The following is a 16,647-nucleotide window of genomic DNA, read 5'->3' on the forward strand; positions in this document are numbered from 1 at the left end:
GTTTTATTTTTATTTTATTCATCTTTTCTTTTTCAAGTCTGCAACGTAGCACAAGGAAATTTGTTCAAATGGGCTTCATTTAATCTTCAAGAAATCCATTAAAAGGGCCCAAAAATCATAAACACCTCAAACACATGTTTTCAAAATACTTAATCAATTTTTTTAATCTCTTATTAAATATATTTTTCTAAATTTTTAGAAATTTCAGACTCTGATATTTTAGGAAAAAAAGTGGGCAGCGGATGATAGGGCGAAGACCACCATTTCCCTCAACGCCAAAATTGTCTGATTATTTTCGTTGACATTCTCAAGTCGGTCACTATTGAAAATTGCAAATTGCAAGTTCACAACTTGCAACCCGTTTGCCTAAAACATATATATATTTTTTATGTTTTTTAAATGGTATTAATAAAAATAAAGTTTAAAATAAATTTATTTTAAATGACAAAACTGCTAAACATATTTATAACTAATAGCAAAGTACGATATACAATGGTAGACTAATATCTGTGTTTATCTGTGATAGCCTATCGCTACAGATAGACACAGATAATAGTCTATTGATGTAACCGTGATATATAGCGATAGACTACTATATATGTCTATCTGTGATAGTTTCGTCACAGATAGACACAGATATAAGTCTATTCCTGTTACAGTCTATTACACATAGACTGTGATATTTTGCGATTAGTTATAAATATTTTGGTTCATTTCCTTATGTTTGAAAACAGGTCAAGTTTAATTATTATAATTTGTTTTCAATCTTTGATAAAATTTAGACTAAACATAATTAAACAAATATGTTTAGTCTAAATTCATAGCTTCGTTTTATGAGATGGGTAGGGAAATTTTCTTACTTTTTTGTCAAATTATAATAATTAAGTGAGGTTTAGATTGACATAATTTTAGACATTATCATAGTTTCTATAGTTAATTTTATTTTATTACTCAACATACAATTTGATGTCTAATTCTTTATTTCAAAAAGATCAGAAATATATTCGAGTGTACATGAAATTAATAGCTGAAGAATCTATTAAACGCATTTTAATTTCTATCTATTGAATAATTGAGGACCAAATTGGTAATTAATTGAATAAGAGGAGATTTTTAATTTTTATCCAAACTAATAATTTAGCATTCTATTTGTTGAATTAAGTTTAGGGTCCAATTTTGTAAATTAAAAATTTAGAGTCAGTCAATGTTATACAACTTGTTTATTTTGTAAATTTTGGGCATCCATTCTGATCACAATTATTGGTATTATTAATATTAATTATTTATTGTTCACCAACTCTCTGTGGATTATTAATTGTTCTCCAACTCTCTTCAGTTTCAACTTGCTATAGCCAGAGAATCGCATTGTCTTAGAAACTCAGGTCCAACCATTTCTCCCTCAACACTTTTCATTTTTACTTTTTCTTTTTCCTATTTTTATCTATTCTAATTTCTCTACTTCTTTTTCTTGTTCTTGCAGTTTGGTTTGTTGATCTTCGTTGTTTGTGATTCTTAGCATAGCTGCTTTTGGGTTCCCCACAATTTCAAATTTCAGGCTATCTCTTTCCTACACTTTTTATCAGCTTTAATATATTATTTTTATTTTGGATTTCCGTATTAATTTAGATCGATGGATTTTGTTTCTCCGATCATTGGAGTAATTGTGGGGTACACTATAAAGCCTATTGGTCGCCAATTGAGTTATGTTTGTTTCACTCGCCGAAATATTCAAAACCTTAAGAGTCGAGTTGAAATATTAAAGGACACTAAAGAGTCCGTGCTTCACAAGGTCTGTGAAGCAACAAGAAATGCTGAAAATATAGAATCTGGTGTCCAAAATTGGTTGACCAAGGCTGATTCCATCATTGAAAAATCTGAAACATTACTAAACAACCTTTCTCAACAAGGTGGCTTGTGCTTGAATTTGGTCCGAAGACACCAACTAAGTAGGCAAGTTGTAAAGTTGGGTGATGAGGTTGTTGAGATAAAAAATGAGGGAAATTTTGATAGAATTTCCTATCGTGTAGCTCTCTCAGAGGTTGAGAGTTCAAAGGCAAAGACTTCAGATTTTGTTGACTTTGAATCAAGAAAGCCAACTATAGACAAAATCATTGGTGCACTTATGGATGACGATGTCCACAGAATTGGAGTGTATGGGATGGGAGGCGTTGGCAAAACAATGTTAGTGAAAGAGATCTCGAGAATAGTAATGGAGAAAAAATTATTTGATGAAGTAGTCACATCGACCATAAGTCAAACCCCGGACTTCAAAATAATTCAAGGGCAACTTGGTGATAAGCTGGGGTTGAAATTTGACCAAGAAACAGAGCAAGGAAGGGCCCTTATGCTACATAAAAGATTGAAGACGATGGAACAGAGGATCCTTATTATACTTGATGATATCTGGAAGCAAATTGATTTGGAAACGATAGGAATTCCAAGCATTGAAGATTACAGAGGATGCAAGATCCTATTTACCTCAAGAGATAGTAGTGTATTCCTGAATGATATGTGTACAGATAAGAATTTTGAGATAAAAGTTTTACAAGAGGACGAGACATGGAATTTATTCAAGAAAATAGCCGGTGAGATTGTCGAAACATCTGATTTGAGAAGTATAGCCGATGAAATAGCAAAAGAATGTGCACATTTGCCAATTGCTATAATAACGATCGCTAAGGCATTGAGAAACAAACATTCATCTATTTGGAAGGATGCCTTAGACCAACTAAGAAATCCTATGGTTGTGAATATTAGAGGGATGAATGAGAAAGTATACTCTTCACTGAAGTTAAGTTACGACCATCTAGATTGTGAAGAGGCCAAATTACTCTTTTTACTCTGTAGCATGTTCCCAGAAGATTATTACATTGATGTAGAAGAATTACATGTATATGCTATGGGGATGGGTTTCTTGCATGGCGTTGACACTGTGGCACAGGCCCGACGTAGGATAACAAAATTGGTAGATGATCTTATATCTTCTTCTTTGCTTTTAGACGAATCAAATGATTTGAATATGTATGTGAAAATGCACGATCTCATTCGTGATGTAGCCATACTAATTTCTTCCAAAAATGATCATATTTGTACATTAAATTTTTCGAAAGGATTGAATGAATCATGGTCAGAAAAAGAAATGTCAGGTGATCACACAGTGGTATACTTAAATCTTGAAGGTTTGTGTAACCCTCCACAAAAGTTAATGTTACCGAAGGTTCAATTATTGGTGTTACGTGGATCATCGTTGGATAGATGTGAGTTGTCCAGTACTTTTTTGGGACATACAAAAGAGCTCAAAATTCTGAAATTAAATGCAATGAAAGTTTCCATGGAGATGACATCATTTCTTTACTCTTTTGCAAAACTTCAAGCATTGGATTTGAGTTGGTGTGAATTGGGAAACATAGATGCAATTGGTGAGTTAACTAGTCTTGAATTTCTTAGTTTTAAAGAATCGATGATCATCCAAATTCCTACAACGATGAGTAAATTGACACGATTAAAAGTGTTGAATTTATCATGTTCTCAACTAAAGGTAATTCCACCTAATATTCTTTCAAATTTGAAAAATCTAGAAGAGTTATATTTGGAAAGGTTTGATGGATGGGAAAGAGAAGAATTGAAAGATGGAAGAAGAAATGCTAGTCTTTCTGAGCTTACTGGCCTTTCCCACCTTTGCGTTTTAACATTATGGATTCCAGATGGAACAATTATGCCAAAACAATTGTTTTCAAGATTGTTGAATTTGGAAAGGTTTAAAATTTTCATTGGTTGCAAGCCTATTGGATATTGGAAAATGAAACCGTCAAGGACCTTGGGTTTGAAGATTGAAACAGAAAGTTGTGTGGATAATGAGATAAAAATGTTGTCAAAAAGGTCTAAAGAATTACATTTAGTGGGATCAATTGGTACGAGGGTTCTCCCGTTTGAGTTGAATGGAAACGAATCTTCATATTTGAGGCATCTCTACATTCATGATAATTCAGAATTTCAACATTTTTTCAATTATGAGCGAAACAAGTTGTCTTTCCAAAAAGTTTTGTCCAATTTGGAGCTTCTAGAATTGAAGAATTTGGAGAATTTGGAGACTATGTTTCATGGTGTTCATAATGTAAGAGAATCTCATTTCTACAAGTTGAAGAAGATAAAGTTATTAAGGTGTAATAAATTAGAAATTCTCTTTGTTGACTTCTCATTAAATGAGTTTTTGCGTCTTGAGGAGATGAAGATTAGTGATTGTGAGATGATGAAAGCAATCGTTGTAATAGAAAGCGAAAAGGCAACCAACAAAATTGAATTTATGAATTTAAAGTCTTTAAACCTAAAGGGCTTACCACGACTTCAAAGTTTTTTCTCTAAAATTAAGAAACATGGACAATTATGTGTTGATAATTTTGAAAGGGACGAGACAAGCAGATCTAACAATCATGACTCATTTTTCAACCAATGGGTGAGTTCTCTAAATTTTAATAACATATTTCACCAACACATATTTCTTGTTTGATATAGTCCCATTTAGTTCCTTTCGAATCCGTGTGCCTTTTTCCTTGATTTTATATCAATTTCATTATTTATGTTATAAAATCTTGTATAACTCTTCTATAATTATAGTATTAAATTTCCATTGAAATGTCGATGTTTTCATCAATATTTCCACGTTTTTATGGGTTCGACATCGACATGAGGGGTGAATTGATATTTCCATTAGATTGTAGAAAAACCTACCAAACACAAAAAATAATAATCAAAATACCACTCGTATATGTAATATAAATAACATACATATTAACTTGTTTGGAAACCATAAAATGTTTATTTGCTAATTTAATTAATTAATTAATTTTTTTGTTTTTATAATTTTTCCAAAAATATCTATTGAAATCTACATAAATTTTCATAAAATTAAGACCTCGAAATTTCTATCGACATTGATATTTTAAACCTTGTCTATAACTTACCATTGACTTGCTTGATATTTCCAAAGTTTTAATATATTTATACTTTTTATGTATTCTTATATTATTATTCAAAATAAAGATTATAAATAACTGTTAGGATGTGTGGTGAAACAAATAAGGACAAGAGATTAATTAGATCTTTCATCCAATGAAACTTCTTCTCATAAACCTTACTAGTTATGCAAAAATTTTACTACTACAATAGTATGAAGAATTTTTTATAGTACCTTCATTTAGTTTGTTATGTATGCATGTTTTTGCAAAAAGCGTGGGATTCAAATCCATTAACATTAATGTGTGGCCTATTCATAACAAAGAGAGCATGGTACTGCTGTAAAATTAGAATGTGAAAATAAGAAAGGAGATGACTACTGCGAGATAACTATATTACCTCCAATGTCGCAGCATTCTACACAACAATTACAAGATATAACCGAGAGATAAATGAACACAAGAGATTGGTAACCCAGTTCAGTGTAAACCACCTACGTCTAGGGGGCAGTGTCGTAAGGAAATAACTTGATAAGCAATTATAACGTAGTACTTATCTATAATGATAACACAATTTCAATGACTCTTGAACAGTTTTATCACTCAAGCGTACACCTAGGCTTTCCCTAGGTTTGAGAATTCCTCTCATGAGAACATAGGCTCTCCCTAAGTGAAAATATCAATGAAGAATGTCCTAGGTTCCCCTTAAGACCGAGACTCCATCTCTATAAGGCTTGAGCTCCCTTCAAGTTGTGGAACTCCTTCTCATTGGAATCGTATCCTTCCTTCTAAGAACAAAGTCCCCTTTGCTCAAATGTCTTAGACTTCTCCCAAGCTCTGAGAATCCATTCTCAGATAAATTGTGATACATAGAATGTAAACAAAACAGAGTATGTCTCCAAATGATGCAATTCTCACGTTCTTGCACAATCAATACACTTACGATGTTGCTTTTGTAAAGACAGAATGACCAACCTGGACCGAAAGACTAATTGTTCTTTAAACATGTTCAGCGAAAACAAGGAAGAGAAATTCTAACTTCCAAAACAATCGCACACGGAAAAAGGGAAATGATCAGCAAATAATGTTAGAAAAGAAAATTCCCAATAAGAAATTTTTTTTGTAGAATTTGCATTTTCAAGAAACATTCATTTGCTTGAAACCACAAGTACAATGACATCTCTGATTACATCTACAATACTTAAACAAATATTGCCAAGCACATAAGATCCAACAAACTCCCCATTTGGCAATATTTTTTTCAGAAGTGACAAACACACAACTAATCTAGACAAAATCAGCTAGAAAAAGTCACTTGAATAGTTCATAATAGTCTCAAGAACAAATGACAACATCATCCAGAAAAAAAACAGAAACCATCACGACAAACCAACAAAATATCAGCCATCGACAAACACAACCAACCAAACTAAACTAGTAGCCACCAAACCAAACACAAACTTTTCTCCCCATTTTGTCATGCTTAAAAAAATTGAACATAACAAAGAAGAAAATAGGAAATCATCAAGCATTCACATCCTCATCCCGGGAACTAAAGGTGCCACCCTGAGTAGGAGTGTCCATAGAACCATGAAAAAAGTTCAACATGTCATCTACTTGGGCTTTGCGATCAGAACGTTTTTGAAGTAAAACTCACAGATCCCTCGACTCATTTGCTAGTACATGCATTACCTTTTTCCCACAAGGTATCAAAGGAAACTCCCTAGTCAGGCCACTTTTAGAGGAAGGCACTGTAGAGTAATCAAAGCAGGGACATGCTCCCTTGATATGAACGATAACTAAAAGACACGGCAGGGGGAAGAGGTCCAGAAGTATCTAAGTCAGTCAGAAGGTTAGGTCTCTAAGCCAGAAGAATACCACAGATAAGCTTCGAAAACATAAATGAACTTTAATGGTTTGCGAGCTAATATGACGTTTAATTTGATTGATGATGAAAACTCCATAGTTGAATTAAGCTTGTATGCCAATTTGGAATAGAAGACTTTCCAATGTAGTAGAAAGCCCAAATTAATGGGAGGATGTGCACTAGTTCTCAATTCCTATATTGTGGAGCAACACATATTTCATGTTGAGATCAAAATAAGGCGATTGACCCTTCTTAGGTCATACATGATCGACAACTCCAGTGAGTTCAAAGACAACATCCAACATGGAGGGTCTCTGTTCTAAGACATATTCTATAACTTGAATATCCAGAAACTTGTTGATGATAGAAGCTGAAAAAACAAAATAGTACTCCCTCACGTGAACCCTACGAGAGCAATTCACATAAATTCATGAACTAGCCAAAGATAGTAAGGCCCAATATTTAAAACAAAACGAACAATATCAACCTTCAAAAGTAAATCCATAAGTTATAGACAATCTTCAGCTTTCAAGATCTTTTTCAATTGTCATTCTCCTATTAATCCTAAATTTCCACATTTAAGCACTATACACAGAATAAGACAAGATTCCATCAAAGGTCACAATAGGTACAAAACTGGAGGAAGACTTTTTCTTGGTCTATTAAGCAAGTTGCTTCTCTTGAGATTTAGGGGCTATGAGAGAAACTTTCAGATTCAGGATGGTCATTTTGCTCATCAATCCACTACGAGTCAGAACTCATCTCATCAACTTTATGTTTAGAGGAGTTTGGACCAACACCACTTATTTTCTTCTTTCCTTTCAGACCTAACTGGTTGATTGAGATGTTGTCATCAGAAGTGTCACTAGCGGAAGCAGAAACATCCTCACTCTCACTGTGTCCGTCAGAGACATAAGTATTTTTCTTTTCAGGATCATCAAAATTCATGGTAGTAGATTCATCAGGATTAGAAATCTCTTTCTCTTGCCCAGAGTCATCATACCCAAAGGGAAGAGCTAGCTTCCTATGACTAGACTTCTTTTGAGCACATCCTCATTCAAGAACCCAAATGTAACAACATTTGATAAGACATTGAGGAGATGATCAACTACTTCAGAATTGTCAACATTTGTAGTTTTCTGATTTCTAGGGTTAGAAAACTTTTCTTCAAAATTAAGAATACCAACAAAATCAGTACATAAACCAATTGAACTAACAGGACCATCTGTTTCAGTAACCCTAGCATCTCTCTCAACATCTTTGTCTAAGAATATTAGGTACATTTATTAACACATTTTCAATAGTATCAACAACAGCGGAAGACTTCTCACACACATCAGGACCATTAAAAAACCCAACATGCATTGTTTCAACATTTTCATCAATATTTTCGGATACAACAGTCTTAGTATCAATTGGATTCAAGGACTCACTTTTATGCTAGAGAGAAGTAATGACAATATATGGCCAATCAAATCTTCCATCGTAAGGGCAAGAGATGTTTTCCCTCGTTTCTTCATCCCTTTTTGATTTTACATCTGAGTAGATCTTTTCCTCTTGGCAACCTAGGAAGGAGCGTCATTGCCAAGGGAAGACTCTGCATTTTCTTGATTGAAAACTTGGTTTGAACCCTCCGACCCCCCACAGAAACATCTTCTACAGGAATTTCCAACAACTTTTGACAATTAGCTTTCTGCTTGTATCTCACCATTTTCGATTTATCAATATTAGTTCCTCAACGAGTACTTACCATATTAGAAAGCAGTTGTTCAAAAAAGACACGATCGTAGAGGAAGTTGAAAAGATTGTATGTGATACAATTATTTTTATAGCCATTAATCTTTTATTTATTTATTTATTTTGTTATTAGGTCTTCTAGGTTAATTTTTCATATGCTTCTATTGTGCTAAAATGTATAACAATGAATTGCAGGTCTCACTCCCTAATTTGGAGCAGTTGGAAATTGAAGAGGCTCAAAATTTGAAGATGATATTCCATAATATACTCATTCCTAATTCATTTTCCAAGCTCGAAAGTCTAATGATTGGTGAATGTAACAATCTTGAAAAAGTTTTTCCATCCAATATAATAAGTACATTTACTCGTCTCAAAATCTTAAGGATCAAGAGTTGTAATTTATTGGAAGGAGTATTTGAAGTGCAAGAGCCAAATACAATACAGAAGAACAATGATTTGCTTCCAAGTTTGAGGCATTTGGAATTGATTAAATTGCCAAACCTCCAATATATATGGGAGAAGGATCCTTGTGAACTTTTGAAAGCTAAAAATGTAGAAATATTGTTTATTAGTCAATGTCCAAAACTTAAAAGAGAATATCCAATCAATGTTCTTCGACAACTAAAAAATCTGGAGATAGATTTAAGTGAACTGAATGAGATTTTGAAGAAAGAAAAGTCAACACAGATATTGGAATTTGATCAATTGGAGACTTCGAAGGTAAATACTAAATATCAAGTTTACTATATTTTTATTTCCTTCAATATGTCAAACGGATGGTAAAAGTACGTTTTGAGTTGTAAAAAAATTATCTCTACAAATAATTAAAAATGTAGTATATATGCATTTGAATACTTAATGTCTTGACGTGTAACATATTTTCATATTCAATTATCAAAATTAATGTTTGAATATTTTTTTATTGTTTTTTAAATGGCCACAGGCAGAGATTATACAGCTACGGGATGGTCTACATTTATTTTTCAAACTTGAAAAATTGAAATTGCATGGTTCTCTTGACGATCGCTACACTCAGTTGCCAATAGAAATTGTTCAAATATTACACAACCTTGAAGTGTTTGAAGTGAGAAAAGCACTCATTGAAGAAGTATTTTCAAGTGAGAGATTGGATTATAGTCTTGAAGAATGGCAGAATAAAAAAATTAATCTTTCCAGATTGCGTTTATATGAATTGCCCAAGCTTAGACATTTGTGCAATGAAGACTTACAAAAGAGTTCCTCAATACTTCAAAATTTGTGGGACTTAAAAGTATTCGGATGTGGCATATTGAATATGATCCTGCCATCATCAATGCCGTTCACAAACTTGGTCCTACTTAGTGTAGAAAATTGTCATCAATTGACCTATTTACTAAATCCTTCTATTGCTAGACATTTGGTGAATCTTGCAGTCTTGGCTGTAGAAGGATGCAAAAGGATGACAACTGTAATTGCTGGAGGAATAGAATTGGAAGAAAATGATGAAATCATATTCAACAGATTATATAGGTTACAGCTTAAAGATTTCTCCAAACTGACAAGTTTTCATTCTGGAAAATGTCCCATTAGGTTTCCAAGGTTGCACAGTATATATCTTGAAAATTGTCCTGAAATGAGGAGTTTCTCTCTCGGAATAGTAAGCACACCTACTTTGTTAACCGAATCTATTGGATTATTTGATCGTGCAACTTATCAATTGATCCCATATCTGAAAGATTCACAAGAGATCATTGTAGAAGATATCAACGTAACTATTCGACAAATTTGGGAGGACAATTACAGTACCAACCTTCAATATTTGTTTGAAGAACAGGTTAGTACATCTTTCAATTACTAATTACATTTCTCCTGCTCTTATCATGTACTTATTCACTTTTAATTGAATGAAGTGATGGATTCGAATCTGATGAGGATGCTACGGTCATTGTATATTTGGTATATTTATTAAATTTCCTCCGACCTCCAAAATTACGTTGATTTCCATACCCGTAGAGGGAAAAGTCCTTCCCTTTTTGGTCGGTTGGGGGCGAGGAGGGATTTGAACCTCCGATACCTTGGTTCATAGCCACGTGCTCTAATCTTCTGAGCAACAGGTCCTACTTCCAAAAAGTTCTTTCCATTAAACCTTAGTTAACTAGGAAATGGTTTTTTATCCATTAAATCTATACTCAATTAGGAATCACATAGTAGAGCTCAGACTAATAAAATAATCAAATGTAATAAAATACTAACCCCATACACATAGCCCCTGCTTTAATTATAGGTTTTCAAATAAAACACATCTAACCGTACTAATATGTGTATGTTGTTGGTGTGGTCTCTTATGTGCTTATTTATGTAGAATTTGGAGGGAAAACGAATTAGATCATTTTTCTTCACATATTGAGGAAGTAGAGTCATAATGATATCTCATTACTTGACGAGATTCAATCAACCTTCTTATTTTGAAAAACTTATCTGTTTTTCCAGTTTCTATTGTAACCACCTAGCTCATCTCAGCTCTTCTTCCTTATTGTTGTAAAATCTGCATATAAATAGAAACATAAGTGAGTGAGGAAGGAACCAGATCAATCTCTGTTGGGCCTAACACAACATATATCGTATTATTATTATTATTATTATTATTTTGAAGTACTCATATGTTAGATTTATGAGTTTCAATGAATTTATTATCAATACAGAATTTGGAGGAAAGCCCAACCTGATCATCTTAGTTACTTCATATGTGGAGGAACTGAGATCTGATTAATGACTCTCATTATTTAAAGGTCAGTCCCAAATTCAAACCCTCTTAGCCTTAAGTGATAAGAATTATCTGTTGTTTGCCTAGACTTGGCTAAATTTTGTCCTAGACTTTCAAATTTTCAAACTGCACCTTATAATTTTTACCTTTCCTAATAGATTTTAAGATGAAAAATCATTGATGGAAATATTATTCTAATGTACATTCAATTAAATATCTATGACTGCAAATTCAATTTATCCAATTTGGATTAATGTAAGTCCAAGTTCAATTTTGATTGAGCATATAGTTTAGGAGACTTCCATGATATTAATTCTCTAATGTGAGAACGTCTCGAGGAAGAACTTGCATAACTTTTTTTTAAAAAAAAATTAGATTTTCATAAATTATCATAGTGTCTGACATCAAATCAAGGTGAGAGTATGAATCATCTTTTTGTCCATTGTAGTTTGGTTAAGAGACTTTGGGATTCAATGACAAATCTAATGGGCTGGAACAATAGAGGCAAATCAATTGTTGAACTATTTAAAAGTCTTTTACTCGATCAGACCGACACCAAAAGAAAGATTATCATCTCCAACATGATGGTGCATCTTATAGACCACCTGGCCGCGCCGTCAAGGAAAACATCAAAAGCTCTACACAACTTTGGGAAAATGTGTGCTTTCTAACATGTTACTGGGTTTATAGAAGTGGTACCTTCAAAGATTATAATCCTCTATGACTGCTATAAATCTGAGTGCTTTTTGTAATTCCTAACTCTATTTGTTTGGGCCTATTTCTAGCCCTCTTTGAACGCTTTGTATCTCTTTGTGCTTCATTGAATACATATTTTGGAGATGATGAGGGTGCTACGAAGGTGTCCACCTAGTGGAGATGTTCCGATGCATCTACTGATCCACCCGTATCCATTTAAAAAAAAAAACATTAATGAATGTTAGAAAAGAAAAAAGTTAGATCAGACGATTTTTTATGTTGAAGTTTGTAAAATCTGTTTTTAAAGGATTTTAGCTATTATTCCCATAATATTAATGATTCAATTTAGTGAAAAATTGAACATGGGGATAATAAAAATACAAGTGTTTAATTCTGAGATTTAGTTTATGGTAAAAACTGATGCAAACTTGCTAATAGAGTGATTGGAATATTTGAACAAATTAATATATGAAACCTCCAAGATCTTTTATTCTTTGAAGTGTGTATGGTGTAGCTTGTTGAATGGTTTTATAGAATCAGAAGTGATTTTTGTTTTTCTATAACAAAAAATCTTAATAAATAAAAGACTCTGAAAAAATTAGATTAATTTAATAAGATAATCATAATTTCAAACTCTTGAGAGATGAATGATAAAAAAAAAAAATAAAAAAAATCTAAAAATCATCCAAATATGATGTAAAAAAACATATTTATAGTTAATAGAATCACTTTTGACCAAAAATAGTTGAACAAAAGAATGTCATTTTAAAAAGGTATGATATAATAATATTATTTTTATTGAAAATATTTTGCTTATACTAATTGGTGCAATCTCTGTAAACAACAATGATGTCATTGATCATATTTTCCCCCAGTGTAATTTTGCAAGAGACATGTGGGACAAACCTCACTTTAGATGTCCCTTCTTTTTTAAGGAGCTCGATCTATTTGATGAATCAATCCACACAAAAGATTTAAGATTTATAAATCTACTATTCATTCCTACTCCACACATAGTTTTTTAAGTTCAGGCTCACTATAAGAAAAAAGGCCCATGTAGATTTTAAAAAGTGTCATAATAGGTCTTTTATAGCATTTTATGTAAAATTGTGATAGCCCGTGCTATAAAAAGAGCGTTTTTAAAATGTTATGAAATGCTCGACTTTTTATAACATTTTGTAAAAGCTATAAAGATAAATATTAAATAGCACATTTGATCTTTTGGAAAATAAAAGATAGCATTTTTAAAAAGTTATAAAAATATTTTTATATCCAAAATATATGAAAAATTTCACAAAATAACCCAAAACCCAAAAACTTTTCTACCAATGACCTCTTCCTAAAAACTTTTCTACCACTGACTTTTTCCCCATGCAAAATTTTAAAATTACCCATAGTTTTCTTCGACCTTTAGATCACACCATATTTCTTCTTATACGATTTCTCTAGCCCTTCATTCAATGTGCATTCAATACACCACCAACATTCCACCAAAATATTTATTCCCAACTAATATTCTGAGGGGAATGGAACGTCACTCTCATTATTCACTTTCTGTTGTTGAACTCCCCACGAAATTGTCTCATTGTCCTCTCGTAGCTTTCATCGTCGGATTTAGTCTCTCCTTCCTTCAACGGTTTCTTCAGCTCTTCATTCAATGTACGATTTGTTCTCTCAATTTTCTTTCATAATAAATGTCGTTTCGCATTAAATTACTGGACGGTCGTTTATACATTACTATGTGGTTGTTTTTACATTACTATGTGACCGTTTATACATTACTATGAAATCGTTTACTATGTGATCGTATATAAATTACTACACGATCGTTCATAAAATACAATATGACCGTATAGTAAATGAGAAACGATCGTGTAGTAATATATACACTCGTTAACATCACTATGCGATGGTTTATACATTACTATGCAATCGTTTACTACACAATCGTGTAGTAATTTATACACGATCGCGTAGTCATTTATACATGATCCCATAGTAATTTTTACACGATCACATAGTAATTTATATATGATCGCATAGTAATTTATATATGATTGCATAGTAAATTATAAACGATCGTGTACTAATTTATACAATACGTCGTGTATACATTACTATGCGATCGTTTAGACATTACTATGCAATCGTTTACTATACGATCGTGTAGTAGTTTATACACGATTGTGTAGGAATTTATACACGTTAGCATATTAGTTCATATACGATCGCATGGTAATTTATACACGATCGAATAGTAATTTATACACAATCATATAGTAATTTATACACGATCGTTCACTTATTAATGATTTGTTTATCTATTTGTAGATCAATGGTGCTACTTCACATCTTTGTACGATTTGGTGGGGATTGGGATGAGTTCGGAAGAAATTATGTTGGTCGTCATATGAAAGGTCTGAAAGTCAAAAATGATATAACAGTCAGTGAATCAGTAAGTATGATGCACCAACGTCTGAATATCGATTCGGATATGTTTGATATACACATCAAATATTGCTACAATCTATTTGTCTTGGCTCCCCTAATTGACATAGTTGACAATGAAGATCTTAGCTTCTTTTTAGAAGGCAGCCAAGCATCCCAGATGCAGTTATCTGTATCAGTTACACCTTGTGAAAGTCATGGAGTACACAAGCATTGCAATCCAACCGATCAACCCAATCTAATTCATACCATGTCTTCACTAGATGATCATATTGAGCCATGTAACTTAGGCAATGACCGAAGTGAAGCTCGGTTTGGTCAGAACAGTCAACCCAAATGTACTTCACAATTCAATACTGAACATGGATATAAACAATCTTCAGGTCTACAAACTTCTCCAACACCTAACATCTATGTTCCAACCCCACCTGCACCCGTTACATCAATTGTGATGCCTTCGTTTCTAATACATTCCACTATACCAACCGAACCATTATACTCTGACCATCAGAGGGTCCATCATATGACAACCTCGTCACAATACCCCATGATTGTTTGAATGATGAGGATATAAAGGTCGGTCAAATTTTATTTTCGAAATATGACTTGACAGTTAAATTATCGATGCTTACAATAAGAAAGAACTTTGACTACCATGTAAAATATTAACAAAGAGCTTTCTAACTATCCGATGTTCGGTGGAGGAATGCAAGTGGAGGGTCCGTGCAAAAAAAATATGAAAGAAAGTGATTCCTTGAAAGTGACGAAATATCCCAGCAAACATACATGTTCTCTTGAATTGAGAACTAGTAATCATCGACAAGCAAAATGTTAGGTTATCAGACAGTTAATAAAGTCCAAATATGAACAAGTTGGCTGAACCTATCGCCCAAAGGATATAATTGAGGACATTCGACGAGAATATGGAGTGAACATTACTTATGGACGGGCTTATCGCGCTAGAAAGTACAGATTAGTGTATGCACGAGGGTCGCCAGAAGGATCATATGCTATTGTTAGGGAATATGGAGAGGCACTTAAGCTTGTAAATCCAAGTATCATATTTGAGGTTGAAGTAGAGGAAGGACAATACTTTAAGTACGTCTTCATAGCACTTGGTTCGTGTATCAAGGGTTTTCTAAACTATATCCGCCCAGTAATCGTTGTTGATGGGATCCATTTGTATGAGAAATACAAAGGTATGTTGTTAATAGCAACGTGTATCGATGGAAATAACAACATATATCCTATCGCCTTCAATATTGTAGATGGTGAGAACGTTGCATCATGGACTTGGTTCATGACTCATTTGAAGGCTTCGATAGGAGATGTTCCAAATCTGGTGATTATATCTGATAGTCACATCTCAATTGCAAAGACTGTTGCAAGGATATTCCCTGATGCATTTCAATGCCTTGTGTATATACCAAATCGAAACAACTTGGTGGACAAATTCAAGAATAAGGACATAATCCCACATTTCTACCTAGCGGCGAAAGCATATAGAATGTCTTACTTTCAGATGTACTGGGCTAAGCTCCATCAATATCATAGTGTGACGATCTATCTTGAGGAGGTTAGATTATAATGGTGGGCAAGGGTTTATCATGTCCATTGTAGGTATGACAAGATGACGACAAATATAGTAGAATGCCTCAATGGAGTGTTGAAAGATGCCCGATAACTACCAATCATAAAGCTATTAGAGCATATCCACGAGTGGCTACAAGGTTGGTTCTATATCTGACGTACACACGCAATGGCATGCACCAACATTGTAATTGATTATGCAATGAGTATTCTTAAGGAATTAGAATTGATGTCTAGAATATATCGTGTTTCTCCGATGGATATGCATATAATTAATGTGAACGATGGATATTTGGGGGGGTTGGTTGATCTTCATTCACGGACATGTACGTGTATGGAGTTTAATTGCCTCGAGATCCCATGCTCCCATGTAATATCTGTAGCGACCCTAAGAAACATTAATGTTCAAACATTATATGCAAAATGATCTATAGTTAATTGTGTGCTTGCTGCATACGTCGAACCAATCTTCCCAATCGGACATAGTCAAGAATGGGTTGGAGATATTGGAGATTTTGAACCAATTCTACCACCGCAAAAGGTAGTAAGTGTAGGTCGACATCAACCGTCAGGATACCTTCAATTGGAGAGGAGCCATGAAAAATACACAAGTA

At 33.3% G+C, this 16,647-nt stretch overlaps 1 protein-coding gene across 3 annotated transcripts; it reads left to right on the forward strand.

Moving 5' to 3' along the window:
• The first annotated feature begins 1,233 nt into the window (after positions 1 to 1,233).
• LOC120080008 (disease resistance protein At4g27190-like) lies at positions 1,234 to 12,262 on the forward strand. 3 transcript variants are annotated; one of them, XM_039034528.2, is made up of 6 exons: positions 1,234 to 1,382; positions 1,481 to 4,453; positions 8,752 to 9,276; positions 9,500 to 10,369; positions 11,238 to 11,324; positions 11,748 to 12,262. In XM_039034528.2, the coding sequence occupies exons 2-5, from the start codon at positions 1,631 to 1,633 to the stop codon at positions 11,259 to 11,261; spliced, it is 4,242 nt and encodes a 1,413-aa protein (XP_038890456.2). In that variant the 5' UTR covers positions 1,234 to 1,382; positions 1,481 to 1,630; the 3' UTR covers positions 11,262 to 11,324; positions 11,748 to 12,262. The 3 variants fall into 3 exon arrangements, with proteins under 3 accessions (XP_038890456.2, XP_038890457.2, XP_090170713.1); XM_039034529.2 differs by lacking the exon at positions 11,748 to 12,262 and having other exon boundaries at positions 9,500 to 10,192; positions 10,272 to 10,369; XM_090314587.1 differs by lacking the exon at positions 8,752 to 9,276.
• Positions 12,263 to 16,647: the final 4,385 nt, after the last annotated feature.

This window comes from Benincasa hispida, chromosome 6, assembly GCF_027475165.1.
Source record: "Benincasa hispida cultivar pf3 chromosome 6, pf3_genome.v1.1, whole genome shotgun sequence".
In the NCBI taxonomy this organism is placed as follows: domain Eukaryota; kingdom Viridiplantae; phylum Streptophyta; class Magnoliopsida; order Cucurbitales; family Cucurbitaceae; genus Benincasa; species Benincasa hispida.